The 22,989-nt window shown below is 49.3% G+C and overlaps 4 protein-coding genes across 4 annotated transcripts; 1 reads left to right on the top strand and 3 right to left on the bottom strand.

The window, feature by feature from the left end:
• Positions 1–7,902: 7,902 nt before the first annotated feature.
• On the bottom strand, positions 7,903–8,802 carry FSUBG_3962 (uncharacterized protein; the record flags this gene model as incomplete). Its single annotated transcript, XM_036681899.1, has 1 exon — positions 7,903–8,802. The coding sequence occupies one exon, from the start codon at positions 8,800–8,802 to the stop codon at positions 7,903–7,905; it is 900 nt and encodes a 299-aa protein (XP_036540520.1).
• Positions 8,803–15,300: 6,498 nt separating this feature from the next.
• Positions 15,301–17,608, bottom strand: FSUBG_3961 (MBP1-transcription factor subunit of the MBF factor; the record flags this gene model as incomplete). Its single annotated transcript, XM_036681898.1, has 4 exons — positions 15,301–16,883; positions 16,930–17,103; positions 17,153–17,348; positions 17,531–17,608. The coding sequence occupies 4 exons, from the start codon at positions 17,606–17,608 to the stop codon at positions 15,301–15,303; spliced, it is 2,031 nt and encodes a 676-aa protein (XP_036540519.1).
• Positions 17,609–18,287: 679 nt separating this feature from the next.
• FSUBG_3960 (actin) lies at positions 18,288–19,579 on the top strand (the record flags this gene model as incomplete). Its single annotated transcript, XM_036681897.1, has 3 exons — positions 18,288–18,596; positions 18,645–19,466; positions 19,517–19,579. 3 exons carry the CDS (start codon positions 18,288–18,290, stop codon positions 19,577–19,579), a joined length of 1,194 nt encoding a protein of 397 aa, XP_036540518.1.
• A 788-nt stretch (positions 19,580–20,367) lies between these two features.
• FSUBG_3959 (uncharacterized protein) lies at positions 20,368–20,805 on the bottom strand (the record flags this gene model as incomplete). Its single annotated transcript, XM_036681895.1, has 1 exon — positions 20,368–20,805. The coding sequence occupies one exon, from the start codon at positions 20,803–20,805 to the stop codon at positions 20,368–20,370; it is 438 nt and encodes a 145-aa protein (XP_036540517.1).
• Between the last annotated feature and the right edge of the window lie 2,184 nt (positions 20,806–22,989).

The raw sequence follows: 22,989 nt of genomic DNA, 5'->3' as shown, positions 1-22,989 counted from the left end.
TTCTTTTCTCTTTGTGATGTGCAAAGCGGACAAACGGACGGATGGGCGAGAGCGAGAGCGAATGCGTGCGGCAAATTGAGTGTGAATGGAGTTGACTTTGTCTCGCAAACGCGGGAGCGTGAAGCTTGCTTTGGGGAATTGCGATGCAGCCGAAGCGACGCGGGAAAGAGGGAGGAGGGAAAGAGGTGAGAGATGGAAATGAAGGAAGGGCGCAAAATAGTAGGCGAAGGGGAGAGGAAGGAAGGAGGAAAAAAGGAAGTAAGTGGTGGAGTTTAAGTCTAATACGGATACTAGATGAGAGGAAGGAAGGAAGGAGTGGAGATGGGGAGGATGAGCGAGAAGACGAGAAGGCGCGAGTGCCAAATGGAGAACGAGCAAGAGTGGGAAGTGTGGAGACCACAGAAGCCCTTTGCTTGGCGGCGGGTGTGCTTGGGCTTGCTTGGGGGGAGGAAGGAAGGAACGGAGGCGAAACTGTATCCTCACTGTGCGATGACCCGATGAAGCCTGCCACGATACAGTAGATCTTTCGGGGCCTACTGTACTCCCCAGGTGGGCAGGCGAACCTTCCACCGCCTTGAGCGATGTTCGTTTCGAAGCCTGTGAATGGACAGAAAGCATACAGTGCATCACACGCAGAGTAGAGGCTATATTGGCCAGTGAGAATACGTGCCAGCCCTTTGGGCCAATTTTGGATATTCTCTATTCCATCATTTCCAACCCTCCATCTTTAGAGTCGACACGACGGTAGAAACGCCCGGCAGCAGTCTAAAGGATGCTGTTGGATGGATGGAATGGAAGCTACAGGGCTAAGGCACGTTCACTTAGCGGCCAACGCGCTACCGAGAGCCCAGTTGCTCACTAACAAACTAGGCAAGGGGGGGCATGGCCTGTATCGACAGTGCCTGAACACAGTACGAGATCGATCACCTCATTTATGCCTGGGGGACATGGATTTCTTCTGATGCTCGCACGCTCGGCTGAGTTCAATCCATGTATTTGGTTTCGGGCACTGACTCACAAAAAAAGATATATTGATGACGAAGTTGACCCCATCAGACGTTCGCTTGACCGCAGCCCAGGGGAAGAAAGTTAGGGTACGTATGCACACAAAAAGCAAGATTTTTTTATTGGAATACGAATAGCTAATAAACGGAGCAGCTCATTTGAAATGCCAAAGAGGAAAGCTTCCACAGCAGGCAAAACTTCCTACCTTCCGGTGGTGGCCAATCGTGGCTCGAAATAACACCTGAAGATGCTAACTTGGTCGCGCAGTAGTCTCTGACGAGATAGCGCGTGACAATCCAGTAAGGACCTTAGAAGGACCTCCTTCTGGTGGGTATGGACTGGACAGCTCATCCACAAAGACGCCCCCTGAAGCTTACCTGCAAGTGACAAGGGGCCCTTGAAGGCTCATCATCTCCAATCAGAGGAGGCTGCGGGCGCCGCGACCGACATGAGGCAGCCTCCAAGGGGTTGACGACAGGGGGCATAGTCTCAAGGCGGCGTTCTGGCGTCTGATGCCGCCAATCATACGAGGCCTTTCAGGGGATTGAAGCATCGGATGTGATGAGAGAATGGATCCTTGCCGCTTTTTGTAACGGCCTGATCGGCATCCATCCATTCTTTTCAAGAGCCAGTCTCTTTGAAGCTGTGCCTCTTTGTTGGTTTGATTGTTGCTATATCTGGCTGGCAAGATCAAAGAGATCACGACACGTTGATGAAGGATTCGTGAATTGTCATGGTAGCATACCGACACGCACGCACGCAAAAAGGTCTGAGCGTCGCTTCATTGCTCCGTAAACGAAACATTATGGGAAGCGAGACATCGGAGATGACAATAGCCACAGGTTGATATATTCAGCGCCTTGAGGAATGAACCGAGTCCCGAGGAATACCATCGTCAAATAGCCAAGAACAAGTGCCAGACTGATTGCCAGTCGCAATTAAGAATCCCGGTGAGCGACAGGGAAATACCTGGCGCGTTGGGAATCTCTTTGCTGTCAGTGTCAAAATCAATGTCAAATTGAAACCCTGTCACGGATCGCCCGCAGTGGGCTTCGTCCATGCAAAGCATGTCTACAGTATTTGCTTTTGTCGTCATGGCCGGACTCATCCAACAGGGCGGCCGTTGTTTATTATCGTCGCTTTGCTTGTACATAGCAGGGTCTTATTATTCTTTGACGCCTGGCCTTCCTCAGCTTGCCCAGAGTCCGTATTTCGCAGGCAGTCGTTCTACCGGAGTGACCGTTAGCTCGACCTTAGCACCGACAGCTGTTGCTCAATTCATCCACACGACACCAGCAGCACAGCACAGGGGCCACGGCCACCTATACCTGAATCTTGGGGAACGGACCATCCCGTCTTGCTTGAAAAAGCATAAACATGAGTATCAGTGTTGTAGCACATCCGTTCTCCTTGTTTGGGCTATCAGTTCGGCAGGTTCATGCCCATCACGGTCAGCATCGCCCGAGGCCCCTTGTCGGCGTCCAACTCGATTCGTATTTTCCCCACGTCTTGAGATGTTTCATCACCGCAGAACTCCTTGTCCATTTCCCATTTCGATCCATCGTCCTGCCCTACCTTACCCTGTCCGCTTTGGGGGCTAAGTTCGATGCTAGGCCCAGCACTAAGAAGACCCTGGCTCAACGCGACACGTGCCGTGAAAGGTGACGCGCTGCCTATTTCTCAGACGAACCGAGGTGATGGATTTTTTGGTTTATTTGCTACTAAATTAGTATCTGCATCTTCAACGGATGCAAGTCTTTGTTGTTGTTATGAATAGCTCAGTGGCTTTCCCCATTGTATCTTCATTCTGGTCGAGCTGCAGCTTGAGAGACATGGCGCAAGTTTTGGAATGAGCTTTGATGCACCATGGACTGGACCCTTGTCTTGAGCCATTGAGAAACGAAACACTACGGCACCGTAGCCACCGAATAAGTCGATGAGACAAGCGAGGGTACTGCCTGCAGCCTATCCAAACGCAGGTACATGCAACCATACGCACACGCACAAACACACACAAAGAAACTTTTGGGTTTGTGTCAGTGTAGGTTAACTTGAACCCTAATGCGGTACGTGGTCGTGTTCGTCTCAATCTTCTACAGGGGCTTTGATGATAGGAGACAGCTTGCAAGACGCGATCACGAACAAGATAATATAACCCAAAAATGAACTAGGTTATTTACCCGCTCCATGTCTTGAGCCTAGCTGGGTTTACAAGAGGCATAAACATGTTTTGATCTCCCTTATTTTACACGGGGAGATACCAAAACCCATCCGTCATTCTCAACTGGCGCCAGCCGGTATGGGGTTCTGTGTTGGTTCTATATTGTTTCAGTGGTATAAGCTGTTGGTCCAACATGCAGTCTCAAGCTATAGGTCACCGTCGGCTCTCTTGGTTCTCTGCATATTTTTGACAAATACCAAGCTCATACTATGTATCTAGTATGCATATTGGCGCCTGAGCGCAACCAACACTGGCTTCAATTGTAATATTTTCGTCTCCCAGCCCACATCACGAACCATTCATTTATTGCCGCATATGCATCCCTCATCCTCGCGCTTACGTGCAGACCTCCCTTTTCATACAGTATGGCTTTATCAAGTATACAGTCGGTATTACTTGCAGATCGCGTCTAACAACCAATATTATAACCTCTCAACCGCCCTTTACGCGCTTGCCAACGGTTCAGCACCAATAAATCAGCACCAAGAAACGCAAGACGCACAATATGCAGTCGCATGCAGATATGCAGCCATCATGTATTGCTCACGGCGCTTACAAAAGGGGCTTCTGCACTGTTTACATACCGTATTTGGTATTTTAGCGTCAAGTGCGTGTAACCGAAGGTCTAGAGCATTTGCTTGTTGTGATTTGCTTGTCTGAGACCTTGCAGCCGCCGTCGCGGTTGTGGCCGAGTGGTTGAATCGATAGCGTTGAGGCTATTGAATGAACCCAATTATTTTCATAATTAGAGGAGAATATTTAATTACAAGGGTCAATTATGCTTTGGGCCGTTGAGATGGTGAAATTACTACATTGTCTCCTCAGATCTCTTACAGGGTCAGCTGCGGCACATCCAAGTCAATCCACCTACCCTGCATCAGAAGAGCTCTGAGTCTGGGATGTGTCACGACTTCAGTGCAAACTTTTATCGGGAGTCTTATTGAGTTCAAATTACTGATTCTCTTTCGACGCTGTGACATTCTCTGCTTCGCATTGCTCGTACACCGGCGAGTTTCAGTACATAGTTTTGTCGTAAATGCGCCAGACATATGCAAGTTCCATGTCCCTAGTAAACTCTGTATAAATTGACACGGAGCCTCACTCGGTAAGTCGGAGGGACACGCTCTCACTAGCCAAACTTTGGTAGACTGGTACTTGAATCAAACGAAGCGGATACCGGCAGTTGGGTAGAGTTTATACCAGATCGTCGGGAATGTCTTACTCCGTCGATGTGAATGAGATGAGTTTCAGCTGGGCTTACCGAGGCTGAGTTCGTGGAAGGTTGAAAGGCTAGCAAGACCACTTGGAGAAGATACGTCAAACGCCATTGGATGATCGCGTTGGATAATTCTGAGTCCCGAGAATGTCATGACTGTTGTTCTGTATTGTCATGAACTTATACCCGGCTATGGCCTGTGTGGACTGAGTGTTGATGAGCTTCGACTATCACCTCACCCACGGCGCGAGTCAGAATACCGCTATACAGTCGTCCGGTAATTCGTTACTATCACTACCACCGCCTAGACATGCGAACAAGAACCGTGATTGTCCTCTTGAGATTGTGATAGACTCTGCAAGGAACCCTGTGATGTACAAACCCAAAGACCAGATAGGCGACAATGGAATTTGAACAACATTGTGGTATTGAGTTCATACGAGACTAAAGATCACAAAAGACAAGTATTCCGGTGGAAATTGGACTGTGCCACGGGTGAATAGGAACTCAGCTCAGGTTGGCTATTGAAGTCACCGAGACTAAGCATGTACCCTATATCTATCGTGAGGCCCCAACTGCCCATTCTTTGAAGCGGAATCAGTACAACATAGTCTCAAATCGCCACCGGATGTCCTGGATCTCCGTTCGAGATTCTGCAAAGTATGTCCCGGAGCCTTGTTAACTTGGGCCTCGGCCGTTCCAACGACTTCCAATAACGTTGCTTGAGGAAGATCATAAAGAGTGTCAGAATGCACCAACAATACCACCATTCGAATGGAAAACTTGGGGAAAATGGTAAAAGAAAAGGTTGAGACGGGTTTTGCTATTTGTGAATCTGAGAACTCAACCCTGCAAGAGGACTTCAGACTGGATCAGTGATTACAGAATTTATAAGGAAGGACGCACAGCTATCAACGAGAGCTTCACTTGGTGAGTGGGATAGTTGACCAAGGGGCTGCCTACAAAGGCCAACATACTCATAATGGCTACCCATAAGCTTCACGATCGTGTTGCTTTGCTGCGCTTGAAGAGACAAGTCCAGCACTTTCATATTAGTCGGGTCAGAAATATCTCATGTATCCGTAGCGAGGTAGTTGGTCCAAGAGAACAAAGTAACGTAAAGCCTATGCTTACGTACCATCTAGCACAATTTCAATGTGGGATAATAGCCAGCATCAAACTGGCATAATAGACGGACACAGTCCTTGTTATTCCAAGGATTACCATAGAATGCGAACCACGTGATGGCTAAAGTTCCCTTTCACACAGAGTTTGTACCTGTACATGCAGTACTTACTTCGTAGTTAGAATGTAATGACCTTGTCTAGTCACCTCATACTGGTTCGCTTGCTCTTAGATAGCCAACCCCCAGTTCAGCCCTAGGCCGCCGCCAAGCGTGACTAGAACCTTGGCGAGATCGACCTTGACCATTTCAAGTTCCATCTTGAACTGGACGATAAACAAGTAACCATCCCTTCCTCACCTAGCATCACACTCTTCAACGATGACGACAAGCCTACGAATGGACTTGATGGGGACTGTACTAGGAACAAGATACTGAGTCCCCGATTCGTTGTTCCTGCCCATCACCACGTGGCTTGCTATCGAGGTCCCAACCAAGTCGTACCATGAACTCCGTGTCAACTCGGACCGAACGTTGGGTCGCCGGAGAGAAATGTATCCTGGAACCTCAAAGATATGTACTGCAACGCACACTAAACAAATACACAAGCTGCAATGCGTCTCAACCAATAAGGTCCTCTCACAAAACAGGGGAAAGGAACACAAAGTGGCCCTATGTAATGTATACAAGCTGCAAGCTGTCAGTGACACCACAACCACGCTCGACATCTCACGACGTTCTCCAATGACATTTGCCTCTTCGAATCTGCAAGCACCTAAAGCATACGCGCTAGAAGCATCCAAAAGGGGCAGCATCTTTCGACCGTCCGAGCCGTCCACTTACAAAGCCAGGCCGAATCTGCGGCCACATCAAAAGAGTGTTTCAATATCCCAGGTCCTATAGCATATGCAGATGCACCAAACACGTCATGCGGACATGGTACAAAAGTCCCACAGCCGGGCTTTGTTATAAATCTTTCTATCCTAGACCAAGCGTATCTCTCCCCACAAAAGCCATCAGCAAGGGGGTCAGATAGTCTGTTCTTGTTTCTGACAGATGTTTCTGACGGAACTAGCTAACTCCGCAGACTAGGACTTCGATTCAGTTTGGTCGTATCCCGTACCTAGTTCCCACTCCATGTGACAACTCAATCTCTCAATATCAGCCCTATAAACCCCCTCCCCCCTTCTCACGAGCACATGTCCTCATTCCCCGTGATCACCCGCTCGCCGCACACGACCTTGGAGGTAATTTCCTCTCATCTGACGTGAGATCTCTAACTTCTTCCCAGCCGTCTTTATACTATCCTTACCCAAGCAGAAGGAACCCACCCCTATTCACTCAAGAGCTTACCGTGCCGGAGCATCATAGGCCAAGAGAACTCGGCACACATCGCCGATCATGGACGCAAGGTAAGCTTAGGGGCGGGCGGGTAAATCACCTGAATTCGGTGAAAGGTGTATAAGTCGTTGGTTTGATCTTCGGTCCTAGACCTGCATAGGCTGCATGACGCGCGAGTCTTCCCCTCCAGCACCAGGCTTTGCAACGGCTCTTGGTCTTTGGTGATCTTCTAGGTTGTTTCTACATTTGGTGATCCATTCGGGCATCGGGTAACTTCTCTGGGATACGTCCGAGGCTTAGTCCTACGATAAGCACTTGCAAGGTATGGACTTTGGCAGACTCCTCTGTGAGGCTGACGAGAGCTTCATGGTACAAATCCCGTGTTATGCCCTCGAGGCTGCTTACTTTTACAAGGACTCGAGGACGTGTTCGAATGGCGACCCGAGCAGTCCGAGTCAAAGTCTCCGTCAGTTATGGGGCCTTGTTGAGGGCATTCGCGAGTGGCTTTGGGTATAAGATCAATGTGGGGCTTTGCATCGTGCAGAGGCAGCAAGAATAAGATATTGTTGTTGAAAGAAAACAGGTCATTATATCATCGTGAGCCAAGATCTAAACCTCGACATAAAAAACTTTATGAAATACATCTTCAGTTCCATGCGCCCTTAGCCTAATAGCCAATAAAGTAGATGAGTACCTTAAGGGGTATATTATACTGAGTAGTGCAAAACAGGAATCCAACCCAAATCCAAAACCGAAAACAAGTGAGACAATGCGTCGCTTCAAAACAGCGGCGCAGGCCGCGAGTCATTGAAGTAAGACATGAGAAAAGAAAATTTTTGCCCAGAAGCGCAGTTGTTGCACCACGTCCACCTCTAACATAAGTCGTAAACGGTCGTTACACATGGGCCCCTATACCAGACCAAAAGTGCCAATCACGTTTGGTCGGAAAAGTCAACTGACAGTAGTACACATGGTCGTTACGAAACTGTCAACCCGTCATCGCATCTCCTCAGGCCGGACTGTTGCCCCGTAGAAACCGCCCCCGTGATTGCCACCGGAGGCCGCACATGCAAGGCAGACCCCGCCGCCATAGACACGCGTATGCCTTGTCCACCCGGCGCCTTCGGAGTCGAGAACACCAATGATCTCGCCCTGGACGCCGATCTCCACGGTTCCTGCGTTGGGTGGGGCCGGTGGAAGCAATGGGCTTGCAGGTGGGTAGGAACTGGGCGAAAAAACCAGATCGGCAGCATCCGACATCCCTTGGGATAACTGAGACACGGGAACTCCGATAGGAAGAGTCTTGTTGTAAGAGCGCCGGCGGGTGACCGATGTTGATGCTGAGTTGTCAGGCAGAACAGTGTTGGCTGTCGACGACATGTAATCAGGGTTAGGCTGACGGATAAAACTATCCTCGCCTGGTCGTGGGCGGTCATCAAAAGTGAATACGGCAGTGCTCAGCTCAGGAGGCGTCAGAGGTGGTGCAGGAGGTGGTCGCGACATGACATGTCTGGACATGAGATTGTCTGTATTTTGCCAGTTGGGGTCGATGACCAGTTTCTTGTTTGTTCGATCCTCAGGGGCCAGATCCTCCTGGTTAGCAGGCGGCGTCATAGTCTTCTCATTCATAGCCCAATAGGGTTGCGACTGAAGCCGTCGAGTATGCGACAACGATGAGATGGGTAGGGTTTGCTGATCCAAGCCGCGCATCTGTCGCAACCATAGGCAGAGTCGCAAAACGCAAAAGCGTGCAATGACAGCAACAGCAAAGATTGCGAGGCCAGCTTGAAGAGTCTGAAAGGAGGAAGACGACCTGTTCAAGTAGTTGCTGTGAGTTGACGTTGAGGTGGTGGTGTCAGGTGTAAGTTGTGTTACACCTCGATTAGTTACGGGCATGGTGCGTCGTTTATGTCAGTGATTGATTGATATATTCGCGGAAACTTAATTTTGGCGCCGTCGGTCACTTGGCGGGGCCAAAGGTCACTCTACTTTCTGCGGTCAGACGGTGACTTTCTGGGGGTATGCTTGCCCGTTGCGTTGACAATCCTCGTCTGGGTTGGTTGGGCGGAGTCGACTCTGTAGACAAGAAGGCTGGGCTGGGCTGAATAGACAGGGTTGTTGGTGGTCTTGAGTCCGGTCGATCCAAGGCTATGCTTCAAACACCCGCGGTTAAGGGCGCTTCGTCAGAAAGAGAAAACGAGTTTTGTTTGGAGAAAAGCAGCGCCTGAGTAAGCCTGTGTGTCTCCAGACTTTGGTAGTGGCTTGTATCAGATAGATTGTCTGGTTGATGACTCGATCACGAAGTAACTTCCGTCGCAAATCTCAACACTCAGAATGCTAGAGCTGATTATGTCAACATATACTAGGGGATCGCCTTCGGATTATTTCCCAGCAATGTAAATATAGTAGGTGGCCTCTTGGTCGTCTTTGGATCACCGAAGTGATGCTCGAGTTGTGATTGAATAGACAGGGCGCGGTGTAAAGCCTGTCATATGAGATGCATATAAAACAACTCAAAGGATCAAAGTGCAGAAGCAATACCGGCTATTTGTGTAAGGTTACGTAGCTGGGGGTACTGAGTCTTATATGATGGTTGTTCATGAACTGATGGAAACTCTCGAGCAAGGTCAATGTAGCAAGCCAAGTCATGAGCATCACTTGATGAATGCCAAAGGATAGAACGACACCCATCTTTGAACACCCCTGCTCTTCAAGGGTCTGGGCTAGGAAGATGGAGTAAATGAACATGGATTCTCTTTGCAAAGGAGCGGAAAGAAATGCTTCAGACAGCCTCTTTCAAAGGGGCTACTAATCGAGACTAGCTGTGGCTTCGGTCCCGGGACGTGGGTACAACGTTTGGCTTGTAGGGGTGGCTTTGACAAGTGGAGTATTGATTTCTGGAGGTGTTGGAAGGATTTGAAAACGACCGAGTAAGTGTGGCTCTGCTTAAGGTTGCCCGAGTTCTAAGAAGCTGTCACTGAAGACTTCGACAAGAGCTGCCAGTGGGACGAGCCTTTTGTCGATCGCTCCTTGCGACATTTTTGGCATGATCTCATGTGTATTTCAGAAAGGACCGGGGTTTTCATGATGAAACATTAATCGGGGGCAGGGAATGAGATCCTAGAAGCAAGCGTGAGATTGCAATTTTATCGCAAGCTGAGCCGGGCTGGATCGTGTCAATCAAAGTTGATCAAGGAAACTCGATGAACCGCGTGCTCCAAAAAGTCTCCAACCATCAACAGCTGGCTATGGGGTCGTCGAATAAAGCCAGGGCAAATTGGTCGATGGGTCGTACTGGACCCCGAGGGCGTGTTGTAAGAGTCGTTTCCTGCAGTCTGCAGTCTGCACAAGATTGGCATCCCTGTTTTCAGCCCGAGATTTCCAACGAAGGCGTCAGAGGCACAAAAGTCGCTTGGCCAAGCCGGGCGTCCCTGGGTCATGATGCCCCACGATCGCACTGCAATCTGCTTCGAGCCCCCAGGGCCCAAGCCCTGTAGATTAGTTGACTGACCAAACCCAAATCTGACCAGTTTGGCGAGGGAGTGACGCCAGAAGATGGGCTAAATTGAGCATTTCAGCTGAGGTGAGCCCTACTTGTAGCGACGCCATGGGCTAGAGGGCTAGAGACAGACCCCTGCGGCGAGCTTGTTCCAGGCCAGGGGTGTATCTTAGCGGCTATTGGTCGAGCTAGATGGGACGATGTCAAGCCTTTGGCCTTTTGGGCAAGACAAGGCTACGTTAGTGGCATGGGAATCGGGCAAGTCTCAAGCCTCTGTAGAGAAGGAATCCCTACTCAATCTATCGAACCGTTTTCGAACGATCTAAGGCGGCGACAATTGGCTTGGTCCGACACGTATTGGCGCACGAGATCGACGAAAGTGTCCACAACGTGATAGGGCTTCTCAAGACGCTTTGCGAATCTGAATCATTAGGCTGAGCGGTGTGGTACATTTTTTCAATACTGGCGTAATGGGTTACGGCGCTGATTATGTCCCTGCATGAGGTGCTTCCAATGTAACCTTGAACGAGCGATATCCGTAGAATAGTAGTAACGGTCGTGGTCATAAAAGTTTATTATGAATTCTTTTGCTTCATGGGCATTCTCCCTGTCGGTATAGGGCGCCTGACGAAACTGAATCGGTCTCTCCCCGAGGAGAGACAAGCAAGCCCGCCTCCGCGAACTGTACTCGATACTCCAGCAGCCAAGCCCAGTGGAAGTCATCATAGGAGCATCAATGGCGGGGCTACCGGTATTGCCATTATTCGACTGCCTATGCATTCGGTAGAAAAGGTGTAAGTGATATTGCATGTGGAGCTAACCACGATAGTTGCCATGAACTTTTGTTGGGCTGGAAGAGTCTATGCAACTCGAATTCCTTTTGACTGGTGAAGCGCCTCATCATGGGTTTCTGCGTCATTTCGGGTGTTGCTTTGTAGGCCGAAAGGGTCTCGTATTGTGGAATCTGCTAGTTTGATAGGTTTCTTGGTTCAAGCATGCCTGTGCTGAATGGTGATGATTAATGAGCATTTCTCCCCGATTTGATGCATCAAAAGACGTGTCGCGTGGCTGTATACCACCCATGCCACGCGGAGATCGATGCCTGCCGCTGTACAAGACACGGCACGACGCGGGACAGCATGTCATTGCAGCTGGAAGTGCTTGCTTCCGAACTAGGAGGTTGAGTTTTGGTCAATGCATCCATCCATCGATGGAGATCCCCGTCCTCCCGATATCGTCGCCCTTGGGCTGTGGTGGATGCTCTGGTGTTGGGGATCGTCCAGTGTAGTCTCGATTGTGACACTGAAAAGAACAGTCTCAGCTGAAACGATGAAATCACGACACGTGATTGGATACAAGAATGGAAGGAATGGGGCCGCCTTCCCTTGTTTGGCGCCGGGCTTGCAAGGGGCGCCTGAAACTTGACGTTCACACCCAACCACGGAAGGAAGGAGACGCTCACATCCAACACCCAATGGTTGCCGCTTAGATCTTGCTTTATCGAAAACCTCAACCAAGGACGTGACTCGGTTCGTCAATGTATTGCATGATGCATGATGCATGCTGCATCCGTACTGTACTATCATGACAAGGATTCGCAATTATGATATCGCCGCGCATTATTGCCAAGCGTCACATTGCATTGCAACGCGACGGTTGGCCGTGCCCGTCTCTGAATACCCTCTCTTAACTTGGCTAGGTTCTATCATTCAGTCGGAGCAGTTCGAACCAAGTTTGATTACCTATTTCCATTACCGAACGGGCCATCGCGTACTAGTTCATGGTATCTAACAAGCCACACAGACGCATGGTTCAGGTTGACCGTCAATATAACATTGTCTACAACAATTCATCAGTCTCGGCCAAGCCAATGTCTCTCTTTTTCCCTGCTGGCGCTTTAGGCCTTCTCCAGCGTTTCGGTAGCCAATCACAGACCCAGGATCGGCGACGGCGGTAACCTTGCCCAGCTGGACTCATTGTCAATACGATGGGGTCTGGGCTTCTGTCAAGGGCTATGGAAGTGAACTGTCAGTTGCCATCAAAGAGAGTCGCGGGTAAATCGCTAATAATCAATTTTTACTCAGGTTCTCTTTACCCTCCGCAGAAACTCGGATTCATCAGCTTCCTGCCGAGTCAGTCGTGACTACGACATGAACCCACCCCAGGGTCAACCGATACCCTATTGCCTTCTAGAAGCCACATTAGGGCGTCTCGTCGCATTGAGATGCGGCTGCGCCGCATGCAACGCAATCTCTTTCGCTACCAGAGCTCAGGCCGAATAAAAATGGTTCACCTTGAGGCCAGTGGAAATACGAGGGGAACCCCGTCTTTACAATCATCAATAAGACAACCCCGCGCGTTCCGAGAGCCCCTTTCAATCAAAGAGTTGCATGCAATCCTACTCTAAAAGGGTTTTCAGCCGTGATAGGATTCGTTTCCTACATCATCATCATGCTTGCTTGGCCATAGTGCACATCAAGCAACGATCTTCAGATACGCATCAGTAGCGTTTTCATTGGGCTGTCTGGGGTGGTGGCCGACATTTCTAACGTTCTTATGATGATGACAAGACAAGGATGTAATGCGAGTCCCATGCTTTCTCTCCATGTGGGTGGCTGTCTTGCGCTCTTGCAGTATGGTTGTGGCTGTCTTACTGGCTGTGGATGCAACATACGCCGCATCTCAACACAACGTCGATTTTCGCAAAGTGTAACAGTTAGTCTTCCTCTCATACAACCCTGGTCTCGGCAAGTACCTCTAGCAGAAATATCGACCGCTCTGCAACTTTATCAGGCGGAATCCTTTCCTCCGTGGATCCACGCCGACATTCTGACACGGGGATGCAAACTCCGCCATTTTGTCCTGGCCTGGCTCTGGGACTAACAAGAGCTCCTAACCACTCTTGGTCAGTGTTCAAAAATAGCTCCTTGTTCAGCCTTACGAGCCAGTCCCCACCACCTTGGTCATTATCCTTGTCAATGTCACATTCAACTCTAGTCAATCCTCACCAACCCTGCAAAACAAACAACTACTGGCGGAGAACCTCCTACGGATATGGAAAGCTCCTTCAAATCATATCAAGATCACAGATATATACCTTGTCTAGGACTTTCTCCCTATTTTCTTTCGAACCAATGCTTTATGCGCACAGGGTATAACACCTGTCTTATTCCACTTCTTGGCCTTGAGTCATCCATCGTCATCGCTCAAATTGCCTATTTGAGAGTTGACAAAACGTTGCCTTCAGCCTCGTGTTTCGACGTGGGCCTTGCTGACAAGGAAATGACTTACACAAGTCTGACTGGCGCAGCACAACAAAAACACCCAGGGAGAACAAGCTCGGCGCAATTCGACAGCAACGGATTGCTCGGCCTCATTGATTGCGCAAGATACGCGACGACTCTTGCCACTCTCAGAAGTCAATTACTCGCGTTCGTGTCCAGTTTCAGACACTTCGGGCGTGTCTATCCGTAGCAGCATCCCAATCATCATCGTCACAAGCTTTGGCTCGCGATGAACAATGACATTCGCTCCACATGGGATGCCCAACCATGACCCAGTCATTACATCTCACCGCTTGGCCTAAGCGCGGATCTAACCAGCCTCTTGATATCCCATACCACTAAAGCCTAGATATTGAGCTTCATCATTGACTTCGCAACGCCCGATCATCATGGCCGTTATTATGCTTACTTCAGAAAAACTCAACCTTGGCTGGATTTGAACACACTTTGGTTATTTGTCGACTTCACATGAAGTGATGAACTCACATGATTTAGACTCATGCGGTCAGCTACATTAGCCGAATCTCTTGTCTAAGGAAAAGCAAATAAATCTCCAGATCCTTGTCCTGGAAAAGGAGACGTGAGTATAACGACGACCGAGATCCGCCTGGGCAGAATATGAGGCTTAGCAACGTTATAACAGACATCAAATTCCACAGCGTAATTGGTTTAGTGGTATTCTCCGTTGCCATTCGAAGCGTCGGGGAGCCCAGGGTTCGATTCCCTGATTACGCATTACAACGGTCGATTTGACGAGCGATCTATTCTTTTGCTTCATGGCACGCAAGTATTTTCTTTTTGTTGGTCTACGACAACCTTGTTATGCGCAAGAACTGGAAGATGCTGATCTGTTGAAGAGACAGGTGATCTGACTGCCCCGAAATCTTCTCATCATAGGTTGTCCCCTTTCTCATCATTTGACCCATCTGATTCGAGGAAGTTTTGTCCCGCAGCATATTTCTCTCAGGTGGAACGAAGAAGATGGCTTGCGCATGACCAAGCCTCTTTGAGAATATAACTCACGGATCACCGCTCCTGGAAATCAATATCAGCCGCATTATCGGTGCTGGAGCCCCTCCTGTTGGTGTACTATGGCCAAGTTGAGCAAATCGGTAAGGCACAGAAGCATGAGGCTGGCTGACAAGCCTCGGCGCTATCCTCACAACTTGGAAGTTAGTGAGTGCCTCGGTTCCGATAACTTGGAATTCCCCCTCTATCGAATGCCTTGGCGTCAAGCCGTCTCCGGCAGTGCATCTTAGTTTGATTGACTAACTCTGACCGTTGACCTGGTGGTTGGTTTTCAAGTGCCACCGACCGACTTCCCCGGAAAAAGCTAGTTCTGAGTCCAAGAGCAAGTGTATTTCATAGGCAACTATCAACTCGCTTGCGCTCAGGTCTATCGTGCAAAATTGCATGTACCAATCGCCCATTCCTTCGTAGAAAGTCTGCTTCTGCTAAATCCTCCCTCCCAAGACTAGCAGAGGATTAACCAACCCCGGAACTATGCACGCCCCTAACCAATAAGGATATATATAATAAGTACCTTTGTCAAAACAAACGAGCAAGAGAATAGAGGAGCTAGTTCCGCAACGGAGAGCCCAATGATGTTCACTAGATGCCACCTGACAGCTCCATTGGTTCGGGCTCCATGGTGCCGACCATACCATCCTCGTCCCGCTCTTCCTCCATCATCTCGATAAGGCTGTCGAGATTGGTGTCCAGGCTCTCGCCCTCCTTCGGGTCGAGACACCTCTTGAGAAGTTTCCTATACTTTTCAATCTTCTCACCCGTGCCCACCATGCTCAGCGCCTCGACATAATCCGTCTCGGCTGTCCGTTGCTCAGCAAGCAATGTGCTTAGTTGGCGAGCGAGACTCAGCCTCTCTTCGTATGACTCTTCCTGCACGCCTCCATCACCATTAATGCGGCTGAGTTCACTGTCCACTGACCGCTGAACATGTAAGCGATTTTGGTGTGTGATGAGTGACAGCACCTGATGCTTGGCCAGATTGGCTTCTTGGTTGTTTTTGGACGCCGCTTCTTCTGACTCGAGCTGCCCTTCAGCGTCTGTTATGTTTTGCCGGAGAACATTCAGATCTGCCTGGGTGTTGGCTAAGATTCGCTTTGCCTCCGCCTCCGCTACATCCTTCTCCCGCCATTCCTCTTCGTAGCTCTTAGCAAGATCCTGGAACTTCTCCATAATAAGAGGTGTGATGCGTGACTGGACAGTGTTTGCTGCCGCAGACTGGAAAGCCACCGGGGGTTGCCGGTTCGCCTTCTCGAGCAGTGCATCCTTGAAAGAAGCATGCCGTTGGGATTCAGGGGCAAAAGGAGATGACGATCGCTGAGGTCCGCGTTCTTTCTTCGTCGCATTCAAATCCATAATAAGGTCCTCTGCCCTGACTCCGTCGTTATTCGTAAGATCCGATGAAGCGTTGCGTCCTAATAGTGCTCTTATGCACTTCCTAGCGTTCCGCTGCGCCGCAAGGTGTAATGCTGTGTTCCCGTCGTTATCTTGAACATCCAGCAATTTCTGAAATGCGCTTGGTTCTAGACCCTCCTGAAGTTTGTTGAGAATGTTATCCAAGTAGTATCGTGAGCATGATGAGTTGAATACTCTGCCGTTCTTCATAACAGCCGCATGATGTATCACTGTACAGCCCATATTGTCACGAGCATCGAATGTTTCGAATAGCTCTTTCATCACGACGGGAAAGCTCTGCTTCTCGTAACAGTTCGTAAAGTTTACTGAGTGCATGAACGGTGTCTCGCCGCGTATGTTTCTAACCGTGGATGATGCGTTAAATCGCTTGAGTTGTTTGACAACATCAACGTCTCCCATTGCAGATGCCCAGTGAAGCGCCGTATGATCCTCCGCATCGATCGGCCAGTTAGGTTGAAAGTTGGCGGGCGGATCAGGCTTCACTGCTGGTTGGTCTGTCTTGCTGAGGAGGAAGTAGTCGAGTAGCTCGTCACCATACAGCGCATGCTGTTGCTCCGTAAGGTCTTGCAGGTTGCTGTCGTCTCTTCTACGTTTCCGTCCTGTGCCTGGCACTTGGGGCATCTCGAAACGTTCGTCTTCGGCCATGTACGATGCTGATGCCACTGTGAGGTTATCTGGTGTATCTTCGTCACCCATGACTGTATCGGGATCATCGTGAATTACGGGCGCAGGAGCAGGAGCTGGAGGTGGATCTGATAGCTGTCAGCTGGATCCTGTCTAATATCACACTCGACATACTGTTCCATTTCGGTAGCGGAGGCTTGGACTTTGGTCCCTTGGGTTTACTAGCATGCCTGGGAGCAGGAGGTGGGCTCTCCGCGCCAGCGACATATTCAAAGATGGGTCGCAATCGATCAAATATACTGTGACGCTCTGCTAATGCTTGCCCGCTCTCGAGTGGTATCCAAGTACCTGTGCAATGGTGTTAGATGATGAACGGCGTATTTAAGAGCTGGCGAACCTTGGTATTTTCCATAACCACCTTGGATTTTCTCGTGAACGTCTTTTTGTACATCTCGTTCGAGAATTCTGGTTCGAGCTGGCTTGTCGAACCCGGCAGCCTTCAGAATATGTGTCGCATTGATCCAATTGTCGTGTCTCCTTCGCATCACATGTTCTTTGAGGTCACCACCAAACTGGAACTCGTATACAGGAATCTGAAGGAGAATTGATTAGTAAAGGCATTGGATTGATAGTACTAGTGGGGGATGGTAGTATCAGGGGCAAGCTCCATCAAAGCCGTCTGCTGCTCATGGCGTCCCATCTTCAAACGAAGCAGTGCAGAAGAATGCACCAATAAAGTTACATAAAAGAGGCCACAACAACTGAAAAGACTTACACCACTGTACACTGCGCTGTAGACGCCAGGTCCAGAAGCAGCAGCAGCTGCTGCTGCGTTAGCATTGGCCTTGACCATGTGGGCGGCTAAGATGAAGCAATCCTGGGACCATGCGCGATGGTGATGGGACGAGGGCGGAGAGGATTGATCGGGAGGATTAGCAGGGCAAAATAGAGCTCGAAGTAATCATCAGCGGCAAAAGAGAGGCCGAATTGAACGTTGCAAATGGGCTTCGCAGTATTTTGAAAGCTCTTCCCAAGGTCCAAGTTGCCCAGGTAATATGAGTTCACGTCCAAGACGCGGTCTGCGGTTGAGGAGACGCGCTTTCACGCGAAGCACTTAAAGTGCGGCTGCCTGAGGCGATAAAGAAGTCCCTTGGACTCACGTGACTCGAGTACTGCCACGGGGCGCCTCCTGAAGCTGGCAGATTACTAGTGGGCGAGGCACTGGCCTCGACGGGATTGATTGGCAGGGGTACAACAAACAAATAGACAATACCAACCAACACTCGGAACTTTCTTGAAAGACGCTTTATGGATACGACGAGCTGCAGACGCACTGTGGGATTCTTTGTTTGTTAGTTGATACGCGAAACCTTAAGGCTATTACTAGCTGTGAGCTCAAAGGGCGAACACTGGGGAGAACGAACACTGGGAAGCTCAGAAGGGACCCGTATGGTAACAACAAAGAAGTCGGGAACCATATATTATAGCGACGACATACAACACTCAAGGCGAAACTCCAAAACCGACACAACATGGCAGACTCCTTACATAATGCGCCTATAGTCCTCGACAACGGATCTGGCACTATTCGAGCCGGTTTCGCAGGCGATGATCTACCAAAATGTTACTTTCCTTCGTGGGTTGGTCGACCGAAGCATCTGAGAGTCCTCGCGGGTGCCCTCGAGGGCGAGGTATTCATAGGACAAAAGGCCTCCACGGAATTGAGAGGGCTGCTCAAAATTCGGTATCCCCTCGAGCATGGTATTGTCACCGACTGGGACGATATGGAGAGGATTTGGGAGTATGTTTACGGTGAAGGATTGAAGACTCTCAGCGAAGAGGTTTGTTGCTCAAGTGCCTAGCCGTGCAATTGTACTGACATGTTGCAGCATCCCGTTCTATTGACGGAACCGCCTTTGAATCCCCGAAGCAATCGCGACACGGCCGCCCAGATCCTCTTCGAGACATTCAACGTCCCCGCACTCCACACATCTATCCAAGCCGTGCTATCACTATATGCCAGTGGCCGAACGACCGGTATTGTTCTCGACTCTGGTGACGGTGTTTCTCATGCTGTACCTGTTTACGAGGGTTTTGCCATGCCCAGCAGTATTCGCCGAATTGACGTGGCAGGCCGAGACGTGACCGAGTACATGCAGACGTTGCTACGGAAGAGTGGATATGTCTTTCACACGAGTGCTGAGAAGGAAGTCGTGAGGTTAATCAAGGAGAGCGTATCTTATGTTGCTCATGATCCACGGAAAGAGGAGAGGGATTGGGTCGGCGTGAAGCCCAATGAGAGCAAGTTTGCCGAATACGTGCTTCCAGACGGCTTCAAGCTCAAGGTGAGACTCTTTGTTCTCTACTCAATGTTTGGATACGCTAACATGTTGAAGATTGGTGCGGAACGCTTCAGAGCACCCGAAATTCTCTTCGACCCCGAGATTATCGGCCTCGAATATCCTGGTGTACACCAGATTGTCGTTGATGCTATCAACCGAACAGATCTCGACCTGCGAAAATCTTTGTACAGCAACATTGTGCTCTCTGGAGGCAGCACATTGACAAAGGGCTTCGGTGACCGTCTTCTGACAGAGCTGCAAAAACTGGCCGTCAAGGATATGAGGATCAAGATCTTTGCGCCACCAGAGAGAAAGTACTCTACCTGGATTGGAGGCAGTATTCTAGCTGGATTGAGTACTTTCCGAAAGGTCAGTGATGTCACCGTGCTTCCTTTCATTACTATACTGACGTGTGATAGATGTGGGTGAGCATTGACGACTGGCATGAGAACCCCGATATTATCCATACCAAGTTCACGTAAGCATGGCGTATGCGTGTCAGCCTTTGACTTCGCATCTTGGAGATGCAGCCATAACGACGAAACAATCGGACATGAACATGCCTGAGCTCATCGACACTGATTCTTTTCGCCGTCTGGACCTTTATGATCGAGATGACCTTGACCTTTGTGATCGCAAGCCCTCACCCCTAACCAACCAACCAACCCCCTTTGACGCGCTGCTGTTGTTGATAGAGCGATGCAGAAGCCTTGCATGGAACGGAAGATTTAGTGCTGTTTGGTGTGTAGAGACACCAGTGCAGTTGTAGACAACCTTTGCAAGATAGAGGAAGCCTAATGATACCCTGATGTGTTGAGATTGTGTTTAGCTTTGTGAAGTTGTTCTCCCAACCAAGTGTCTCTGTCTTTGAGTCATGTTATATATAAGTAGACGCAAGTAAATCTAGGGCTTCTGGTCCGATAAAATATTTCTTGTTCTCTGAGGACATGCAAGTCACGAGTGTAAGGAGGAGGAGGAGGAGTAATAAGTAGTAATGGTTTTATAATAGAAAAGAGCTGCGCTCGGGGGTATATAAATCTTCACCAGAAACAAACATCATACAGGCAAAGCAAGAGTAGAAGGGCAGTTTCATATCGCCCCCCTCAACTGTCAGTGCCAACCGTACATCCGGGGTATAATCGTCAACCCATTTGCTCTGAGGTCCCCATTATATTTTGGTCCAAATGTCAAATCCCAACAACGCCAGTCGCTAATTCATATCTTTTCGTACACAAACACCCCCACTCGTTGTTTTTGTTTCTTATGTTGTTCAGTCTCGGCTGAAAGTGCTGCTAACACGAGCCCAGAGCTTCGACTTGGAGCTCATGGAGCTGCTGTCGCTAGCATCAGAGCCGGCATCGCTATCCTTGCGATGGAAGACATTGCCAGCACCGCCGATGCCGACATGTCCAGCTGCCATTTGGTCACGGGCAGCAATGCGGTCGTACTCGTCGTCGAGAGATACAGAGGGCTGCTCACTTGCGCGGTGGACGTTGCCAGCTCCGCCGATGCCACTGAAGAAGCGGCGAGAGGGGGTGGTAGTAGTGGTTGTGCTGGAGGTCACGACGGTGCGGTTTGATGAGGAGTTTGATGAGGAGGATGATGGGGTGTCCTTTGAGGCACGAGAGATGTTGCCGTAACCGCCGCGGCCGGAACGTACGAAGACGTTTGTGGAGGGGGAGGGCTCAGTGAGGATGTAGCTGGGCATTGTTGTGTAAGTGAGGTGGGTTGTAAGTTGTGATGAGTTCTTGGTGTTGAGGATGAGAAGAGGATATGATTGATTCAATGTCAAGTTGTAGATTGGATTGTCAAGAGTAAGTAGAGCTTGAGAAGAGAAAGAGAGGTTGTCATGATGGGAAGAGCTTGGGTAGTTATACCACGACAGTACTCAAGCTTATTCAAGGGGGGCCACAGCACAACCTTACCTTGACCTACTACTAATGTACCTTACCTCCAGCCAAGGCAAGCCAAACAAACAAACTCAGCACAACAAACGCAATTGCTGATACTCTTTTAAGCTCACCCCACAAATAGACCCATCTTTAGATTTTTTTTTTTCTTCTCATCCTTCTCTCTTGTTCCTTCGCTTCTCCCCGCATTTTAGATCGTCAATGTCAATACCCGCCACTCCCTCCCTGATTCCATAAGTTATGTAGCCGCCAACAGGAGACGACGTGATCGCCAGTGCCCATTCTAGGAACCTCAAGGCAAAAAGTCAGAGCTTTTTTCTCGTCTCCTGACATTCTTGGTCAATTGCGCTTTGCAGTTAACGGCAAAGCACTGTGCGTGTGATCCAAAGGCTGTGGACTGTTCCGTGCCCAGAGAAATGGCGCTGTCACGCGGTCCCCCCAGATTTTTAACCAATTTGTGTTCCTGGATCGTCTAGAGTTTTTAGTATGTAAGAATTACCCCATAGAAATGCACTACCCCCGATCTATTGGCCAATGCAGGGATGCGAGGATTCACGACTAGGACGTCTTGGAGTTAGCGTCATCTTGCAAGACGACGACGTGCTTTGGATATTGGATATGACAACCCAGACCCAGACTCAGACCCAGATAATTCCTTGCAATTTTGCCTTGTGATGTCGTCGTCATGAGGGGGACCGTACAAGTAAGTCCAAGTGTAACAGAACACGTTGTCAATGGGACTCTGTCATTGAATGGGGCCTTTTCGTGGTGAGACCTTGGGACTCTGAGACAGGTCCATCAGGCGATCAACAGACTCCAAGCCATGCATCGTGAGTTTGGCTTCTGCAGAACAGTTGGCTATGACAGCTCTCTACTTCAGAAACACAAATATGACCTCAGTCTGATGTGCCAACACCCAAGGAAAGTGACCATATCTTGATTCAGCATCTTTGGAGACAACCAGGCTAGCAACGGCCACTCCCGCCTCAGATCTAGGTTGTGTCCGTCAACTCTTAACTCAACAATGGTGTTTCTCATTTTCGAGACCCAATTCCCATCTTTTACGAGATAGAAACGTTGACATCCTATCGTCTTACCAACTTGTGCTATGCTTGCTCTGACCGAGACCGAGATCTCGAAGCTCCCCATGTTATTAGATCCGAGCCCTGCTTGGCCGACGTCTCTTCCCCAGATCTTGTTCCAAAACGGATATGCTCCATCTGAATAGACTGTTCTGCAAGTAAAAATAGACATGGCGAGTAAGAGAGCAGCTCCTCAACACCGCACATCCCGACTTTCCGAGTATTCCGAAAATGTCGCTTATACTGTCCAATTTTGAGGTGCTTCGTAAAGTAGAGCGTCTTCGTTCTCCTCATGTATTTACGTCTTTCAACATAAACATGAATGTCGTCTTGATGTGGCATGTTACTGTCGTTCCCAAGTGACACTAGCCATCGTATAGCCGGTCATGTGCCAGTTTGTCAACACCTCTGGAGATCTTCGAGAAACAAAGTTTCACCCCACTGGGACCTCACGATGATGCTTTCCAACGACAGCTGGTATTGGATTCGAAGACGCAGTCATCGTTCTTTCAAGGCTTCTCCCGTGTTATAAGACCTGTTAGGAGAAAGACAGTTCGTCTCAGTCCCACACAATGACACAATGACACAACCCCATAACCAATCATACCAAGCCCGAACCATTGGCGTTTCAAGGTGACCGTTGAAGCATCAAGTCATCTTTTCATACCGCCTCCGTTTCATGACAGTGTTCGAATTGCCGAGTATCCAGAAGCGAGATGTCCTATGGAGATGATCATGATCTGCGCACGCACGGGCAAAACATACCGACTTTTGTCAAACTCTATTGTGCTGTAATGTCAGTTCTACGAGTATGACACAGTTTCTCAAATTGAACCCGCGTAGTCATGACGAAAATCTATCAACATTTGAGTAAATGCTCAATTCGGCCAATCAGACCAT

Source organism: Fusarium subglutinans (genome assembly GCF_013396075.1).
Source record: "Fusarium subglutinans strain NRRL 66333 chromosome Unknown NRRL66333_c0000034, whole genome shotgun sequence".
Classification (NCBI taxonomy): Eukaryota; Fungi; Ascomycota; class Sordariomycetes; order Hypocreales; family Nectriaceae; genus Fusarium; species Fusarium subglutinans.
Note: the sequence above shows the minus strand (reverse complement) of the source record. Positions and strands in the feature narration are given on the sequence as shown.